At 38.1% G+C, this 19,742-nt stretch overlaps 1 protein-coding gene across 1 annotated transcript in view; it reads right to left on the minus strand.

Annotated features, from left to right (window-relative positions):
* Positions 1-7,521: 7,521 nt before the first annotated feature.
* The window catches only part of igdcc3 (immunoglobulin superfamily, DCC subclass, member 3), a 74,837-nt gene continuing 62,616 nt past the window's right edge, over positions 7,522-19,742 (minus strand). Inside the window, exons 8-14 of the mRNA XM_077228672.1 lie at positions 12,208-12,455; positions 10,551-10,715; positions 10,115-10,303; positions 9,484-9,588; positions 9,260-9,395; positions 8,869-9,103; positions 7,522-8,619 (exon numbers count right to left, since the gene is read on the minus strand). Of these exons, the coding sequence (XP_077084787.1) occupies positions 8,482-8,619; positions 8,869-9,103; positions 9,260-9,395; positions 9,484-9,588; positions 10,115-10,303; positions 10,551-10,715; positions 12,208-12,455 (1,216 nt within the window). The 3' untranslated portion in view covers positions 7,522-8,481. The remainder of the gene's footprint in view (positions 8,620-8,868; positions 9,104-9,259; positions 9,396-9,483; positions 9,589-10,114; positions 10,304-10,550; positions 10,716-12,207; positions 12,456-19,742) is intronic.

Raw genomic sequence — 19,742 nt, forward strand, 5'->3', positions numbered from 1 at the left:
TTACTACTGGGTCTTAAACTGGACATTCAGCATGACTACAAATCATACCCTCCTTTCTCCATTTTAACTGTTCTGCAACAGATTATCCTCTTTTCTTTAGATTTTTACGTGTAGATACTACTGGCTTTATGATTTGTCTCTCTCTTTCACACACCATTGTCAGGTGCCCATGAAGGTTCTTTTCCTCCCCAACCTCATCTCTGCTCCTTGTCCTCCCCTGAGAGCCCAACAGGTTTGGGGAGTGCATGGGTTTTACGGCGTGTTTGTGTATTGGGATTTGATCACACTCACAAATTGTGTGAATGGGTGCGTGGATCTCTTTGGAATCAGCACTCTGTATCTCCGTCAGCCGCAATAAAGGTCAGTAGATTTATTTCTGGCAAATATATATAATAGTATTTCTGGAGTGGCCCAAAGCGACACCCTGGACTCATTCCTCACTTCCTTTATATTCTCATCTTAAAAATTCTTCTTTTTTGTTACAGTGTTACATCACATCCTACTGTGCAAATCTAATGTAGAGCAACATTTTAATACAGAAAAAACAAAAACCACATATCCAAAACAGGCTCTGATGTTTCTCTCTTTAGCACAGAGGGCAGGACTTGGGGAACGGCTGAAATAGGGGCACGCGCCACATGACATTTTCTTGGGATGTGATCCTGTACACAATGCCCCCCAAATGGACATTGTCATATTTTCAAGTACAAACAAACACACTGATGCCCTCACACATACAGCGATCTATATCAGAGCAAAGCAGAAGGAACCGCCTGGGTGATTCTGATTAGCAACGTTAGGAGGATGTTTTTCCTCCCTCTCCCTAGCAATCACCTGGGAACCACGAAGCTTGGAAGAAATGATGAAAATAAAGACAGAGAAACAGAACACAAAAAAAAGACCAGAGAAAGAAATGACCAAAGAAAGAAATAAGAAAACAAAGAATGAAAGCAAGCAAGCAAGAAAGAAAGAAAGAAAGGGAAGAAAAAAAGGTGATAAACATTATGAAATGTGACAAAGAGATGACAAAAGAAAGAAATATAAAGAAAGGTGACAAAAAAGATGAAATGTGACGAAGGAAAGAAAGACATTTAAAAATAAAGAAATGACGAACGCAAAAAGGTGTCAAAAAGATGAAATGTGACAAAGAAAGAAATTCCTTGGCAAGCAATGAAAGGAAGGAAAGAAAGAAATGACAAAGACAAAAATGATGGAAGTGATTAAGGAAAGAAAACTGATGGAAGAAATGAAGAAGAAAGAAATTATATAAACAAAATGAAATTAATAAAAGAAAGAAATGATGAAAGAGACAAAGAAACAGGACAAAATGTTCAGAGAAAGAAAGAAAGAACAAGTGTGGATGGTAGTGTATCTGTGAGCCCTGGTCTGTTCAGTTTGAAGCTCTTCTCCAGGAGTGTGCAGTGGCTCAGCTCTGCTGCCTTATATGGGCAGTCTGGCTGTCTTAGGAACAGACATTCTAGCTGCAGAAAAAAGAAAGCAGCACAATAACGACCACACACTTCATCTTTCTCTCTCACACACAAAAACAAAGATGGAAAAAGAGATTAAAGAGAAGAGAGAACAGTCTCAGATTTATAGAGGACATAAACGGTATTAAGTGTGGAATATGAAATGGAACTGAAGTGGCTTATGTGTTCAGTTCAGACAATGGAAGATTGGCAAAAGGGGAAGTTTCTCTTCCACTCTTTTCTTTGCTCCCTTGTAAGTTAAATGTACAATTTAACATGGCTATGAATTAGGATAATTAATGTTTTTTCCATTTTTATTAAAAAACTGAGGGGGGGACAACATTATTGAATCTGGTATCAATGAATTAGAGCCCAAATAAACCATCATTCGTATGCATAAGTGACTGGACGTTTTAGATCTGGGATACTGCATGGCAATTGCTGGGAAATATAGTCTGATAAATGTTTCTGCCTGTGCATCTGGGTTAATAATTCATGCATTTCCATATGCAGTGTAATCAATCCACGTGCAATACACTTACACTGCAGCTAGTCAATTAGCAGAGATTTCAGAGCTGACGAGGGAAATATAGATCCTCATACACAAACATAGATACACGTGGGCCAGCAGCCATATCACCCTGTAGCCCAAGACTGGTTGCCCACTGAAGCTAAGCAGGGTTGAGCAGGTCAGTACCTGGATGGGAGACCTCCTGGGAAAACTAGGTTGCTGCTGGAAGAGGGGTTAGTGAGGCAAGCAGGGGGCGCTCACCCTGTGGTCTGTGCGGGTCCCAACGCCCCAGTATAGTGATGGGGACACTATACTATCAAAGAACACCGTCCTTCGGATGCGACGTTAAATCGAGGTCCTGACTCTCTGTGGTCATTAAAAATCCCATGGCACTTCTCGTAAAGAGTAGGGGTGTAACCCCGGTGTCCTGGCCACATTCCCTCCAATGGCCCTTGCCAATCATGAACTCCTAATAATCCCCATCCACTGAATTGGCTCTATCACTCTCTCTCCTCTCTCCACATATAGCTGGTGTGTGGTGAGCGCACTGGCGCCGTTGTACTATGGCTGCGTCGCATCATCCAAGTGGATGCTGCACACTGGTGGTGGTTGAGGAGAGATCCCGACATGATTGTAAAGCACTTTGGGTGTAGAGTAGTACATATGAAAACGCTATGTAAATGCTTCATTCATGTTTGCAAACATACTGTATCCAAACAGAGGCTACACAATGATTTAAACTGTTGGTGCGGGTAAGATTTTTTTTTGGAAAGAAATTAATTATTTATTTCAACAAGGATGCATTAAATTGATCAAATTATTCTAAAGAAATCTATCTGTTTCCACAAAAATATTAACCAGCACATTACATATTTTAAATTGCAGTATTTCAAAATATTAATGTTTATATCAAAATCTTACCAACCCCAAACTTTTGAACAGTAATGTGTACAGACACAGATTCACTGGAACACTCTGGAAAAGATGAGCTGTGAATAAATGCAGGACAATTCAAGTCACTGACAAAGAAAGTATTCATTTTATCAAACTAGAACTAGTTTATTGTCATCATTGTTATTGACTTTTAACATTGTTTCACAATGAACCCTAAACCAATACAAACCACTAAAAACGGTCTAGTATTCTTTCTTTATATAAATATACATATACACATACCAATATATGCATATGTACATACACAACCCTGTCCGTCTGTGGTCAGAGAGGGTTACAGACAAACTGATAAAAACAGTGTTTCCAATACAGTGGAAACAGTTGTTTTACCTGGACCTGAATTACAAAGCGTGACTGACATGGTGAAAACTGAACATCTCACACCTGCTCAGCTAAAAATGATCTCTTGTGCTCTCTTCACTTCTTCTAAAATCACACCTTTTCGGTGAAGAGAAATGGCTGGATGGCGAAACGGTTAGCTGAAGGGTCATACGCAGCACAAAAGCCATTGCTTCCTGGAGTTTGTCCCCAGGCACTGTTTTCCTGCTGAACTCCAGAATTAAAGTTTGTGTGGTGGATTACATAGATACACATTTGAACAGTCTGTGCTAACCTTGCAAGTGTGTTACATTTCCATAATCATATGCAGCTCTAAGCTGGGTTTAATAGCTATACACAAATACAGTTTGTGCTGAGACATCAATGCTTAACTTCCCTTAATGAAACACACAGGTCTTTTAAACAGCAGATTCAAATAATGCAAGGATACATTCACTGTTTTGTGGAAGACAGTGAGTATCACAGTAAATATCTAAACAAAAGAACAATTTGAACATGAAAATTCTACAAAATGACAAGAGCATCCAATGATTCGCAGCAGTGACAAATAGCACCATGGTAAGGAGATTTTCAGTGCTTCAGTCATGAACACAGTTTTACAGAAGTGACGGTCATTTTCACCATCACCGTATTATTACCAAAACTGAATGTACAGCCTATATAACAGCTGTAAATTAGCTGAGATGTGTTAGGAACTTAAAAGAGGCTCAAATTAGACTTGTGCGTTGTCAATTCGAAGACAAGAAATGCAAGAACTGTTAGTGCCATCCATTTAACGCTCTTTACCATATTGTGCTTGCTAACTAGCCTTAATCTAATCTGTAAAACATTAATTTTTATCAATGTGAATTTTACATCACAAACAATTCTCTGGAAACAGCACATTATTTATACTTTAGTACTTTACAATAACAAATATGAATATTCCAGGTCGTTTAATTTCTATGGATTCCATCTGTTGTCATGCTGTCGATTAAACACCATTACAGTCATAAACTTACTATGGAAGCCTAGAAGTCAAGTGGGAGGCACAGTAAATAAACATTGAAAATATGGAATCATCACACTGGTCAAAAGCCTAACCATAACTTGGATTAGCATGAGACTATTATAATGTGCAAAGTTATAAGTAACTGCAAAGCAGGTGAAATGGAGTTTTCCAACCTCCACCTAAAGGAATAACGTCAGTTCTACTAGAAAAGTAAAAAATAACTAAATCAACAAACAGTAATAAATAATTCATGCTTTAAAAACATTCTAGTTTTAAACCCCACTTTTCTGCTTCCATTGTAAGAGTATCACAGTAAACACATTTCTCATTAATTTTTATGAATGGTACAAGATTTTACTAACAGTAATAAACATCATCATAGCGCCAGCTTTTCACATGGTAACATCAGAAATCCCCAGTTGCTACTAGAGACCTCATGCTTTAATAAGTGAAATTATTTAGATAGCATTCAGACCTTTGTGATCAAGGTATGTTGCATCAAATACAAGTTTAAAGCCTCTGTGTGTGTAAAACTGTGAAAGCGAGTGTATAAATTCCTCTCAGTTGGGCTGCAATGGGTCCCCTCACTCAAAGCAAAAAGCGCACTCCAATGTAATCCTGGTCCTGAAAGGGGCTTAACAGAATGAAACTGGTACATATTATCCCATACAAAACGCTGTTTGTTTTACAGATTCAAAGTTTGAACGTCTTTCTGCTGCTGTGAATGGGTCGGGGTTGCCATAGTGCTGGCCGAAGCTGAAGCTGCTACATGCTAATGCCTCATCCATGAGTCTCCCTGGGGAAATCTGGGACACGGCACTAATGCTGACACAAACATGTCTTTCTTTAGAGACATGTGACCGCGTGTGTGTGTGTGTATATAACATGTGCGAAGTAGGTTCTAGAGGCGAGAGGCCATTTTGGTAACACGTCCTTTGTTCTTTCATGGAATTGAGCAAGAAACTATACTAAATATTGAATGGAAACCAAGCACTATGAGCAGACCAGAAAAGTCTGTGGCTCTAATGCTTTATCACAATAACAGACTTTTCGGCATGATGATTATCATCACAGGTTCCATGCAGGCGAAACAGCTCAGATTACCCCTTTATTTAAAATGCAGACAAGCACGAAATACCCCCCTAAAAGGCTGAGAGGAGGAGAAGATCAAGATGAGTTTCATGTCATAAGTCTGAGGTACATGATCTGATAAACTGAAAAGAGCACCTGTCCATTTGTGGTCTAAAATCCACCCCAATTCAACCAAATCAAGCCCTGCTCTCTATAAAACAGACTACCACACTGGCATCTTAGAAATATTATAACATGAAGCCTGATGATGTTCATTACTGTTTTAAAAATACTCAATTGTACTGATCTGCACACAATAAGTTTACAAACATCACAAGACCAAATCCATCAGGAAACAAGTAACAAAAGTGCATGTAACTGCAGATGGCTTTTGGAAATGTAACAGTATTGAGAATTGCTTGTATCGCATTACACAACAGATGGAAAACATTTTGTCTTTTAACAGGAATGTCAAGAGTACCAAAACTGTACAAAAAGATATTTCATAGAGACTTTCATTATTATGGACAATGTTCTACAGCACAGAGGATCAACTACCTTCTGGTGTTCAGATACTTTTCCATTAATTCTATTTACCACAGCCAATAAATTGAGCACTCATCTGTATATAGACAACACAAAAGCATCTACAGTCTCCAATAACAACACTACAGCACATTTGGTACAATAAATATACAGCACATAGTCCGAGTCTTTTCTACACTGTAATATACTGTGCAATTCTGTTCCAGAACCAGTATTTGAGGCAATATACCTTATATGAATGGGATTTTTTGATTATCTAGGCTTACTTTATCCATTTCTTTTAAAAAAAGGATAACAGAATTTGTGGGCGTTATGAAAATATGCAATTTTGACTCTGATCTACACACACTGATGATGATTCTTATTAAATTAAGAACAAAGACAATGATGGCAAAAGCGATGGATGAGTCATCTAAACTAGCCAGAATAAAGCAAACATGAGTATTTGATACAGACAAACATAAAATGAAAAAATATCACTTTACATTCACAAAATCAAAGAGCATGAAAAGCTAATGCAACGCACAGATTTGATAAAGGGCCCAATGGAGATGTTCTCCATTGATGTGTAAATGTATATTTGCATGTGTGTGTACTATAAAAAAAATACAATCTCCCCATCAGAATAGGAGCAACCTGAGAGCATGACTGCTGTGTCGAGGTAGGTTATATATATATATATAACTATATATATATATATATGCACCACAGCACTATGGGACACCAGAGGAGTAAGAACATCTTGCTGGTACTTTCCTCCTCGCTAAAATAGACAGCTGGTCTTGGATTGGGTGGCTGAGCACACAGTGAAAAGCAATTCAATAGCTGGCCAGACATATGCAGAGATAACCAGTGGTAGCTCAAGCCTCCTCTACTTATCATTCTTAGCATTCTAATGCCAACAGATGTTATGGGTGCGAGTTATGTGCGTACATCTGATGCACTTTGTGCTCCCTGATCAATGTGGCACTAAAAACATGGATGAGGGCCTTGGGATATAAAAAAAGAAAAAAAGATGGAACCACATAGAGCCATGAGAATCTCCAGTGGCTTTGGCTTCTAATGGAATGTTCACTTCCTGGAGAATTCTAGAATGCCCAGTTCTTCCACAGTTTGGCATTCATTTCATACCATACAGCAGAGTATCTGAACAGCCTCAACAGTATCTAAGGGTGCTCGAAGGGAGCTGAGCTTGTAACTGATCACAATCCTGTAGTTGCAACCCAGGCAAAGATTCAATTTTCAATTTCAATTCTTCACGAAATATCACAACACGTGATATATAGATCTAAACTACATCGCCACTTACTTGTATCACCACCCATAAAAACAGTGTATGTGCTTAATTCTGTAAAGAACGCTTTACATACTTGTTCATCCCCCACTTTCCAATGTCACATGATACGCAAAACACATGAAGTCAAGCTATTCAATTATTTTATGTGTATATCCAGCTTTGTGTTCGGTGGTCTCTCTTCTTCCAGCGGTTCATCTGAGAGCAGAATTTTTATCCTGAAGACATTAGTAACAGTGCAGTTTATCTTAAAGTCTTTCCAATTTACTGCGTCGACTACAATTCAAATAAAAAATACTCTGATCAGGAAACATAGAACAAAAAAATTCTACATGAATACAAGGACACTATCAAAACATCTTTACAAGCAGAATTCATAGAACAATGTCATCTGTCACCTGGCATGAGGTACTGACATATTAAAACACAGCAATTAATCAACATCGTGAAGCCAGGATCTTACAAACAGAGGCTGTGTTGCAATATCAGAAAAGAACCACAACGACAATAACAACATTGTTATTTTGAGGTAGAACAATGACTTCAACATTTGGAAGTGCTATATGTTGGATTTTTTTTCTTGTTTTGCTTCAGCGAGCAGGAGAGCGGCAGTCCTTGAAATCTGAGGTAGAGAAGCACCTTTTTCTTTTTTGACTGAATGCATGATGTATATAAAAACAGAACAGACAGCAAGATGCAGATCTCAAACACTTTCTACAAGACATTCATTCCAGCTGAGGTAGGTTTTTTGTTACAAATTCTAAGGTTCACATAGCCAAGTCTAAAGTCTTTATGAAGGTTGAAAGCTAATTAAAAAACAAAAAAAACAACAAACAAAAACATTGATATCAATGAAAAAAAATCCTGAGAATAATTTGAAATCCCTGGAAGATGGTCTTGGTCTCCACTGGATGGGCTTGTGAAATCATTGGTAGGTCAAGAGAAGTCAGCACATCGAAAAACAGAACTAATATGTGAAAAATACTTCTCTGTTGTCCAGAACAACCCGAATAATATCACTTATAGATACTAGTGACTGGAGAATGTATGCTGCCAGTTGTAACTGCAAGAGTGTATTTGTTCACCTACCAATGAGAAATAATAGCTGTCCATCACAGAACCTCACCCACTATGAGGCCAGAGGGACCCCCGGCATTACAGTCCAGTGATTCCCACAAAGGGAACTTAACTTAAGAATAATATATTCTTTGCATGATAAAAACAGAACTAAAAAATATGAATACTTCAGTTGACCTGAGTTGGACAGGAGTCTGAGTAGAGGATATTCTTGGCTTTCATTTCCTCATCAGTCTTCATCCTGTTGGCCCTCTGCTGGATGCCGCCGGAACTGCACCTCACACTCCTCCATCAGACTGAAGTCCTCAAGGGGAAGTGTGGAAATCTGAGTTTCATTCAATGGACAGGAGACCGAAGAGCTCTCATTCTGAAAATAAATATAATCAAAGAGATTGAGGTGAAAACACGATAAACATAAGCAAACATGGTAATACTACAGTACTTTTCAGTGAGGTCTAATTAAGTCAAATAGTTAAGTTAATAGGTTTTGCTTTGATCCGTTCCAAAATGCTTTCCATCCCACCTTTTCATGCACTTATAAAGTTGTTCTCTGAAAAGAACCATAACCATGCAATCCGCATGTCTATAAATGTATGCATTGTTCCCCAAGGCTCACTGTGTGGGTGGTGTCAGGTGGATGGGAGAAGTGGGATGGTCCTGAGAAGAGTCTCTCCATCTCATTGGAGTCGGTGCAGCTCTTTGCAGTGTGGGTTCCTCCATTCCCATCTTGGCTGAACCTGTGGGGGCCGTTAAGGGCCAAAGCCCCCTGTGAGGAGGAGGACTCTAATCCGACACCTGCTGGGTTACGGCCCGCCTGTCGGGTGGCATGCATGGTTTTACACATCTTCAACCTGCAAAGACAGAATGATTCAACTCTGCATCCAAAGAAACATGTTGACTAGAAAAATAAATTGATTTAAAATAAAACACATGACGCCTACTGCAAATGCATTCACAATAAAACAATACCAGTGGCTTACGCACATAGACAGCATTGATTTCCTCACCTTCCCCTGTAGCTGAACATGAGGAAAAGGACACAGAAAACGATGCATGTGACTCCGATGTGGATGCCGATGATGATGCCTGTGGTGGAGCTTTTATTCTGTTCGTCTTTTACACAGTCGCAAGGGGTATTTAGCACTGCAGGAAGACAATGCACACATACACACAGTGAGTGAGTTAGTATGCTTGAATGTGTGGGAGTGAACAAGTGTGTTGCATCAGGCACCTGATTTCTCCACTGCCTCCTTGAGCGACATAAAGCGCAGGGTGGCATTGCCCTCTCCATGCCGGTTAAAAGCCAGGATCTTAATTTCATACACAAAAGAGGGATCTGACGAGAGAGAGAGAAAAAAATGTTTGGAACACTCAAACAAATCTCAATGGCAAAATGATTTGTTCTTGGTTGTGAAGAAAACTACAGGCTAAATGTATAATAATAATAATGATAATAATAACAACAACAACAACAACAACAACAACAACGACTGACATGTTATGTTATGCTTTTATTTAAATAAATGTATGCATTAATTGAGCTTCGCTGACATGTTTTATTTTTAAAACTATATAAGTATTAATTGTGTTTGACTATAAAGTAAACCAATGGCTTTTAACAGACGAAATGTAAATAAATAAATAAATAAATAAATAAATAAGGCCTTGAAAATACAAGCAAAAAAAAATCGATGTAAATAGTTCATAAATCCATTTATACATGAACTGTCCCATTTTTTATTCAACAAAAAAATACCTAAGATATATAACATAAGATTACTTTGTTTGTTTTACATATCATTTACAAAGAAATTCCTTCTGCTCATATTTCATGAATAAAGCTCCACCGTGGCCAGACTCACCCAGCTGAGTGATGTTGTACTGGGTCACATTACGTGGGAAGGTGAGGGGTCCTGTGAAGAGGGGGACGGGAACCTTACGGTAGTAGAGATTGAATCCTTCCTGCTGGCCCATCTTTGTGGAGGGCTCCCACGTGGCCTGAACCGCAGTCGAATTAATCACCCTCGTGAACAAGGCTGGTGGTGCAGGGACTGTAGGAATTGCAAACACAGGAATGCATTTTCACAGAAAATACAACAGGTGGGAACTTTACCCTGAACAACCTTGAATTAATGCCTACGCTGAATCAAAAACAGCTCTGAGGGAGATGGTTTATTGTCCCCCCAGTTGACTACTGCCAGTACAATTAACAACTCAAAATAACTGGGAATTATAAATATTGTATACAACCTAATTATATACAACTTTGTGTATGATTGTTTAAATATGCTTTTATACCTTCTCCCAGAGTGCTCTCCACAGCCGTCTCAGAGGCTTTACTGGCTCCGCGGGATGTGTAAGCCTTCAAATAGAAGCTGTAGCTGGTGGAAGGCTCCAGATCTCCGATTACCTGCTGCAGGGTCATTTTACTCACAGCCTCCTGGTACTCCATTTCAACTGGGTCTGAATGTAAAGTGTGAAGGTTGAACGAAGGAAATAGAGAGACCATGAAAGACCATTATTAAACACTAAAAAATTGTATGAGAGAGAAAAACAAATGAAGAAAGATGGAGCAAGAGAGTGAAATCATTGGCATGAGAGTAAGGAATAACCCCGACAATTGCCCACCTCTTAATGTTGGCAGCTCTCTTAGTCACTTTTATGGCTGCAGTAAATGTTATATTTCTCTATTATTTATTCATGCCAAATTGCTGTAAGTGATTCTATTCATTATATATGGCTCGTTCTCCAAAACATATCCCACATCGCTGTCAGGCAATGAAGCTGCAGCAGATGAAAGATACTATAGACATATCTGAGCAGTGGCTAATAGTCATGGTAACACCACAGTGAAGAGAGAGAGTGAGAGAAAAGAGAAAGCTAAGCAGAGGACATTTAAGAGCACATCAGAGTGGCTCTCAGATCAGCTGTTTAAGCTGTGTTTGCTCCAGCACAGAAAAATCAACATGCAACTTTAAAGATTCCCAGGAGAGAGGGATTGATATCTGAAAACACACATCACGCTGAGCTTTAAAAAAAGAGCTTTCTCTTATTCTTTACCACCAAGTACTTTTACGTGCGTTTTAGAATTTTGGTTTCAGTTAGACTAAAACACTAATTTGTCTTTTTAAAATGTCACATAAATGCTTTAGTCTGACTGTGAACTGCTACCACAGCTGATGGCAACAGGATAAAAGCAGCGATTTGCTATCGACTTTAAATCTCACTGATTTCCATAATGAGGGAACCTAGAGTAAAGATTGAATAAAATATGTATTTCATAACGTTTGTTGAAATATACATTTACTCTTTAAATTAGAGGTCGACCAATTTATCGGTTTTGCAGATTCATCGGCAGCGATAACCGATTTCTGAAACTATCTCTTATCAGCAATAATCCCCACTGATTGTTTCTTCCGGTTGAGTCCATTGCGGGAGTGGCTGAAAAGGCTCCACTGTTATTACATTTACATTAAAAAGTAGACATTTCAAGCTTTCTATAGTCACATTTTATATAGAGTCAAGTGTACGCTAAGTTTCAGTTTATTTTTGTGATGCACTCACACGACCTGTAATGTTTTAATTAATATAGTATATTAATATTTATATATTTAATTTAAAAGTTCAATACATTTTAATGCATTAGCCAAAACTGTTTATTTTTGTAATAAAGTTCAGGACTATTTTACTTTGAGTGTTAGGTTTCGATTCAGAATCATTTCTTTAAAATAAAACCTAACGGTTAATCAATCAGTTATCGGCAGGCACTGCCCAACTTAGTTATCGGTATCGGTCCAAATCCAATTTCGGTCAACCTCTACTTTAAATAAAATACTGATTTACTGGGGAGCATTTTACATTCAATGTTGGAGAAGAGCGGAGTAAATTATTTTTGATTTGATTTTGTGTGCTTGTGTGTGTGTGTGTGTTTAGGTTCATAAGCAGTTTTTCCTACCAGCAGTCTTGCGGATATGGAGCACGTATCCAATTATGTCCTGAGTGTTTTGGGTAGGCTCTTTCCAAGACACCTGAATGGAAGTTGGAGAAAGCGTGTCTGCACGTACACCCGTGGGCACACCCGGCAACCCATCAGCCCACAGGACGGTCAGACGAGCACTGGCCTGTGTAGAGCCCGCACTGTTCTCAGCAATACACTGATATATGGCCTCATCCTCCTGGGTTACTCCATAGATGGTCAGAGTACTAGCAGATGAGGGGGGGGGGATTTGGGGGGGAGAGGGAGAGGGAGAGAGAGAGAGAGAGAGAGAGAGAGACAGAGAGAGAGAGAGAGAGAGAGAGAGAGAGAGAGAGAGAGAGAGAGAGACAGAGAGAGAGAGAGAGAGAGAGACAGAGAGAGAGAGAGACACAGAGAGAGAGAGAGAGAGAGAGAGAGAGAGAGAGAGAGAGAGAGAGAGAGAGATGAATCATCTGTACAAACAACTTCAAAATAATAACATATCAAAAATGAATTCTAAAGCACCAAATATTTATATCATTCTGTCCATTAACTATAATCTACATCATCAGCATAAGCTGATATCTGATGCTGCAAGTTGTTATGAGATAATAGTAAACCTTCTATTTTAGAACGTAGATTATTTAACAATTGTTCAATTGCTAAAGAGAAAGCATTCCAGAAAGTGCAAATCCTTGTCTAATGCCTCTATTAACTTTAAAAGGGGCGCTCAAACCACCATTGATTTTTAGCCTAATTTCAATATTTAATTAAAACCTGGGCCAAAACCAAAAGCATAAAGAGTATTCCAAAGGTACTGGTGCTCAACTCTATCAAATGCTTCCTCTTGATCAATGGAAATGAGTCCTAGATTGCTACCCAAAAGGCCAGCAACTTCTATTATGTCCCATACAAGAAAAATATTATTTGAAATAGACCTACCAGACACACAGTATGTTTGGTCAGGATGTATGACCTGCCCCATCGCCTCTCTCAATCTGCTGGCCAGAGCCTTAGAAAAGATTTCCAAATCAGAGCACAACAAGCTCACTCTCCAGTTCTTAATTTCTTGCAAATCGCCGGTCTCCTACAACTCGAGGTAGAGAACCCTCAGCTATGTACTCATTGAGAACACCCAAGAAATTCTCACCCATCATCTCCCAAAAGGCTTTGTATAACTCAACTGGAAAACCATCGATACCAGGCACTTTTGGCACATTGCATTCCAAAGCGATTGCTCGCACAAAGGCCTCTCTAACACTACCTTTGACTTCTCTTGTAGCTTTGATAGACCCGCCGAATATATCGACATTTTTTCTTTCTAAATTAAAAAAAGAATTTGGACGCGGCATCTATAATGCGACCTGACCAAAGCTCCTTTTGCCTTTGTGGCTAGCAGCCCTGCAACACATAACTTTTTGGACTTAAGATCATCAATACCACTCTGCTCTCCAGTGACCTCTATTAATGATTGTAACTCCACAATTTCACTTCTAGTTTTTCCATTTTTTGTGCTATATTTTTAGAGACACTAAAAGTATACTGTTGACATAATCTAATTTCAACTTTTCCATACTGTAGTCCAATCACTGGCGTTTACAAAACACTCTTTTTTTAAATTTAAATATTTTCCAAAAAAAAGAAGAAAAAAAAAAAACGTCTTTAAACTTTAAATCACTCAACAGAGAGACATTAAAATGCCAACAGGCATTCTTTGACCTAATATTGGCTATAAAGGATTTACATGTAACAATAGCATTATCAGAGAAACCAGATGGGCTAATTACACTTTTCATAATATTAAAATGGTGTTTAAAACAGTATAATCTATCTAATCTGGCAAAAGAAATTTAACTATCTCGGGTATGTGTCCACGTATACCGTTTATCATTTTCGTTCAAACACCTCCATATATCACACAATTTATGAGTCTCAATCAATGTTCGTATAGCACGGCTTGAGGCTTCATGAGGTTCAGCATGATTCCGATCTAATACATAATTCTCTGTACAGTTGAAATCACCACGTAAAAACAAATACTCATCTGAGTTACAGCTCTGCAAAATTCCATTGAGATTATTCAAAAAACAACCTCTCTCAGCCCCATTAGTGGGAGCATATACATTCATAAACACAACATTGGATTTTTCAAATTGTGCCCGTATAGCAATAAGTCCATCAGGAATTTCTTGCTTCACCTCAAAAGAGGCAGGAGTAAAATATTTAGCAAATAATACAGCCACCCCTCCTCTAGTAGAACTCATATGAGAGCACAGCACCACTCCTTCCCATTCTTTTCTCCAGTCAATTTCATTTAGACCATCACTGTGTGTCTCCTGAATGAACACAGCATCTATTTGCTTTTGTTTTATGAATTCAAATAACAGTGCACTTTTATATGCATCTCGTGCCTCATTCATATTAAGAGTGCCTACCCTCACTAAACTCATTGAAAAATATGAGAGAAGAATTAGAATCATGACAAGCTTCAGCATGTAGGAGCAAAATAGACTATATCGTTTCAAACCCATCCTCTGCTTGAAGTTCTGTTCTCAATTTGGCAACAATTTTTTTGCAGCGATTTTTGTGTGAGCATATCAGTGAACACCCCAGACCACTCGGTGAGTTTCATGTCTTTGTAAACTAAAGATTAATGCGTTTTATGAATGATTCTTCCAGTGCCCCTATGAAACCATTGTGGAGGTTGGGGGGTGCTAACACAGAAACCGAAAATTCTCAGGACAGCAGCAAATTGTCCAAATTTCAATCTTAACCGTTCTATTACATCAGAAACTATCTTGAAACAGGGCTTTATGTGTAAAATACCGAACTTGTCCTTTAAATGTGCATGCTTATTTTCCCTATTTTTACATTTAAATAATCTTTACCGCCATCTAACACATTTAATGTTAATCTTTAAAAAATAATGTTATTTATTATAAATAATAATTCTGTTAAATCTGTTAAACACTGTTAAATCTAGTCTTTAGCAAATCTCAAAATTGGTATCCATTTTTCATATTGTAATTTATAATATTGTAATTCCTAAATTCCAATTAAAAATATTTTAGTTTTAAGTGTTTTCTTTAATTTAAACACTTTCTTTTATTTATTTAGACAAAATCGCATACATTTTAATATCAGCCATAACATGAAAATAATAATAATTGGCTTATCGGTATATAAATTGCTTATATCTGTGCATCCCTATCAGAAAGTCCCACATAAAAGGTCTCACCCAAGTGCACTGCACGTCTAACCTTTTTCCAGTGTAAATGATTTAACCGGCATGAATAAAGCAAAAAACAAACCATATGCACCCACCCATCTCTGGGTGCTCATTAACATGAAGCAAACCCAACCATCTGTCAAACTCCTCCCTCCTGAATCATCCTCTACACTTTCTATTCTTTCTCACTAGTCCTTATTTTTCTGCTCTCACTCTTTCAGTGTTTTTAACACTTCCTTCTTTGTGCTCCCCTTCATTGCTGGGGGGTACAGGGATAGTGGATGGGGGGGGGGGGGGGGGGCATTATTAGTGCTGAATATATAATCAGGAGTTTTTTTCTCCATTAATGCCGAGGCCCTGGGAATTTTTATTTTGTACCATTTAAAGGGCAAGGATATGAAAATGAGAGCTCTCAGCCTACTGCAAGCCTTTTGCTAAAACCACACCTTCTTTTTGTGATATATTTGCGTGCTGTTTGTGTTCTCGAACGAATGGCAGGGGTGTTATGATATTGCTGCTTCAGAGTGAATGGGAAAACGGAAAGGCTATCAGTGCATGCGTGTCCATGAATGCATTTATCTATTTTAAATGCATGCAGCCTAAGAGGAAAGAGTATTTTTACATGCTATTCAGTCCTAGAGATTATCATCCTTTCTTTCATACTCTTCATGTCTCACCACCAGCCTCCAGCAATCTTTATCTCTCTTACATGTACACTCCCCACATATACAGATGCTACAGCTCCTAACTCTTGCAACATTTACAGTACCAAGGTGTGGACAGGACTAGATGCTTTTTATTTTTATCTTGATAGTATGGGATCACTTTTGTCTTCAGGTTATTGTGGTCAGTGTTGCTCTGCGAGAAGTGGCTGAATCAATTTCTGTGCTCAAATTCAACGGTCTGAATTGGCGATGTCTAGTGGTGCAATTATAATGTGGTGCAAGGTCACTTTCTCTCCGTTTGATGAGATGAATCTTCACCTAAACAGTTAAATCCATCGCAATCTTCTAGAAAACGACTGAAGAGACCTGTTCAAGCAGGCTTTTGCACTAAAATCAAGAACCTTTCTGCACTTACACTCCTGTTCTGGTACTTATGGAAATTTGACATGGTATAGCTTCTTATTAGCAAATTGCGTTCTCCCTTTGATTAATCCCTTCTGCTTGTATCATTCTCCATTGTAAGTCACTTTGGGTAAAAGAGTCTGCTAAATTAATAAATGTAAATGCTAATTTCAAAGATACAGAAAAATATGTACTCTGACAAATTGCATCTCTAAACCACATATTTATAGGTGCTTCTACATGAACCAGCTTGACGTATTATGTGTGGAGTGTTTAATTCACCTGTAAAACATGCTAACAGATCTCTGTCGGAGGAATGTCGAGATGAATGGCTGTGGCTGGTTGGCAACTTCACACCGCTTCCACTTTTTCTGTACAGCCCACACACACCAATTAAGCTGACAATAAATCCAGCTGTTTTTGTAATTTCACACCAGCATGACATGCTTCCAAGTCATACCCCCAACCCTGTGCTCTATGGACCAATCTATCAGCCATGATTCATAATGTCATCCCTGCTCTCCGAGGAACAGTGACAAACATTAGTCTCCCCACAAGCAGCACAGTCAGTGTCAGTTATGCCCACTAATGCCCAAACAGACCCCTCATTGTCAACAACAATGTTTAAAGGGCCCATGACTTTTCCAGTTGTTCGTGAATTACTGGCTAAGTTTTAAGGATAACATTTTAAAAATATATATATTTTTTTTTACACACAATTTCTAACCAATAAAATATTTTAGATCTGGGCATAACTAGAAAACTGCATATTTAGTATAAATATTATCATGGAGTTATAGGATTTTATTTTCATGACAATGGGAACCCTTGGTTCTTCAAAGATATATTATATATTAAAAAAAAGTCGTTGAAGGGCTTCATTCTTATTCTTTCATTAATTGCTTATTTTAATGCTTGTTTTGTAAAAATTTTCTTGGAACTTTCCATAGGCCCACACAAGCGACACAAACTTGAGTTTTTCAGTTTCAGAATCGAGTCAGAGCGCATTTTGAAAGTAAATAGGGTCAATTTGAGTTCATGTTTACTAAATTGACTTAATTTAGAAATAAATTATTGTTTCTTCATCATTCTCTGAACCTTTTTAAAGAGACACACGTAACTTTCGCGACTAGAGAAGGGATGCAGCCAGCAATATTAAAATTTATATGAATTGTTATGCACACTAAATTGCAGATATTGAAAATTCTATCCCATTTAGAAACATAAATTAAATAGTTGTTCAGAATACTGATGTTTGAAGAGGAACAGCACACATTGTGTTGGAACCATCTGCACCCTCTCTATCTGTCTATACATCCTGGCCTCTCCTAGGATTGACAGAGAGCATCCTGAGACAGGAGGGCTGCTATTCAGCACACTGAGAGCATGTTTGCACAGTCGTCACAGAGCACTGCCTCTTGAATGGGGTGGTCACCCTTATTCAGTCGTCTAAAAGTGAGAGAGAGAGAGAGAGAGAGAGAGAGAGAGAGAGAGAGAGAGAGAGAGAGAGAGAGAGAGAGAGAGAGAGAGAGAGAGAGAGGGGAAATATGAGAAGATGGTGGGAAATGGGGAGTGTTAGGTAGAGGAGAGGCAAATGAGGAGGGGGTGCTTAGCTGTCTCTCCACTCAGTGAAAGCCAGGTGGAAATGACTGATTGCAGGAGAGGTCAGAGGTCAAGACTAGAGCTCGCTCCATTTTGCATGGGTTAGAGAGAGGGTAATGACCAAGAAGCACGTAATGGAGCTTAAAAATGGACAAAAAGAGAGAAAGTAAGGGAAGAAATGAGCATTCCTTTGTCTCTGCTCAGCTGCAAATCATGTTCAAAATGTCCACATGGTTTTCTCAAATAAGTTTTAAAACTATATAAAAAATGTAATTTTGTTCTAAAAATTTTAGTTAAAAAAACTTGAAAGACAGCAGAGATTAGACAGTAAAGTAGATACAGATTATAGGCCCGATTCAAACCTGTGTCATACATGAGTATGTGCCATGGCTTTTTTGGTCTACATTGTCACTTTTGCATTTTAGCAAAGAAAAAACATGATGGATCAAACTCGAGACCAGGGAAAAAGGCTCTCAGTGAAAGAAACCCTTCTTTAAAGAGTTACCAAACTACAAGATCAAAAATGATCAAACTCAGCAACAGTGCACATTCACACATGCATGTATGCGCAGTATGTGAAATGCAGACATAATATACAACCACCTTCAAAGTCCTTCTAAGAGCCGGCCGGTGCAGTGTGATTTGACTACGGGTCACTGTGGCATTTTGATTATTGCTGTAATAGTGTTTTATGTTTATGGAGCAGGCAGTGACCCCACCCTCTGCTCCTGCAGCTACTGAACCGCATGACCTCCGCTCTGACTGCAGCACTCGAACACATGTCTGCAAACGCCTGCGCGGATACAGAGAGCACATGCACGTTCACTAGTGTTTGACTGCTTCAGTATTAAATAATGCCATAATCAATCACTTGTATAAAATCAATAAAACCATGACACACTATTTGAAATGTAATTGCAATTTTTTTGTCATTTTCTTTAACACCTGTGTCTTCAATGTAAAAATGCCCATGTTTTTCTTTTTTAAATATCTCATCTGAGTATATGAATCTTCTTGTAGGCCCTTTCCTCGATTATTTGTCAAAAATCAGTGACAATGATGACACTATTGGAAATCTAATTGTTTTCAATTATTATTGTCACTTTCCTTAAATAATGCCTCTGTTTTTATGGCAAAAATGGTTATTTCTTTCTTTCTTTATTATACCTCATTTGAATAGCTCTGGAAATATAGGGAGATTTTAAACTTCTTGCGGGCTCTGTAATTTATTTTATTATTGTCACTCCAAAAATATCATCAGTGTTTTCATTGTAAAGTTGCCTTTGTGATATCTTTTTTTATTATTATTTAGTATATATTTTATCTCTTTTTTTAATCTCATTTGATCCATTTGTACAATCTCAAATCTGTCTTGACCTCCCTTGCCTGTAGTTGCTGTTGTGGTTAACTGCAAAACTGAATCCAACTAAAAGAGATTTTTTTTTAGTTGTTTTTGCCCCCTCCATATTTGTGTGTGTTTGGTCCAGTCATTGGATTGTTTATGTGTCTGTGTATCAAAATGAAAAATACTACAATAAATATATATATATATATATATATATATATATATATATATATATATATATATATATATATATATAAATAAAAAAACGACAATGCCATCACACAATCAGAAT

This window comes from Siphateles boraxobius, unplaced genomic scaffold (genome assembly GCF_051911475.1).
Source record: "Siphateles boraxobius isolate OS27281-9 unplaced genomic scaffold, OSU_SipBor_1 130, whole genome shotgun sequence".
Classification (NCBI taxonomy): Eukaryota; Metazoa; Chordata; class Actinopteri; order Cypriniformes; family Leuciscidae; genus Siphateles; species Siphateles boraxobius.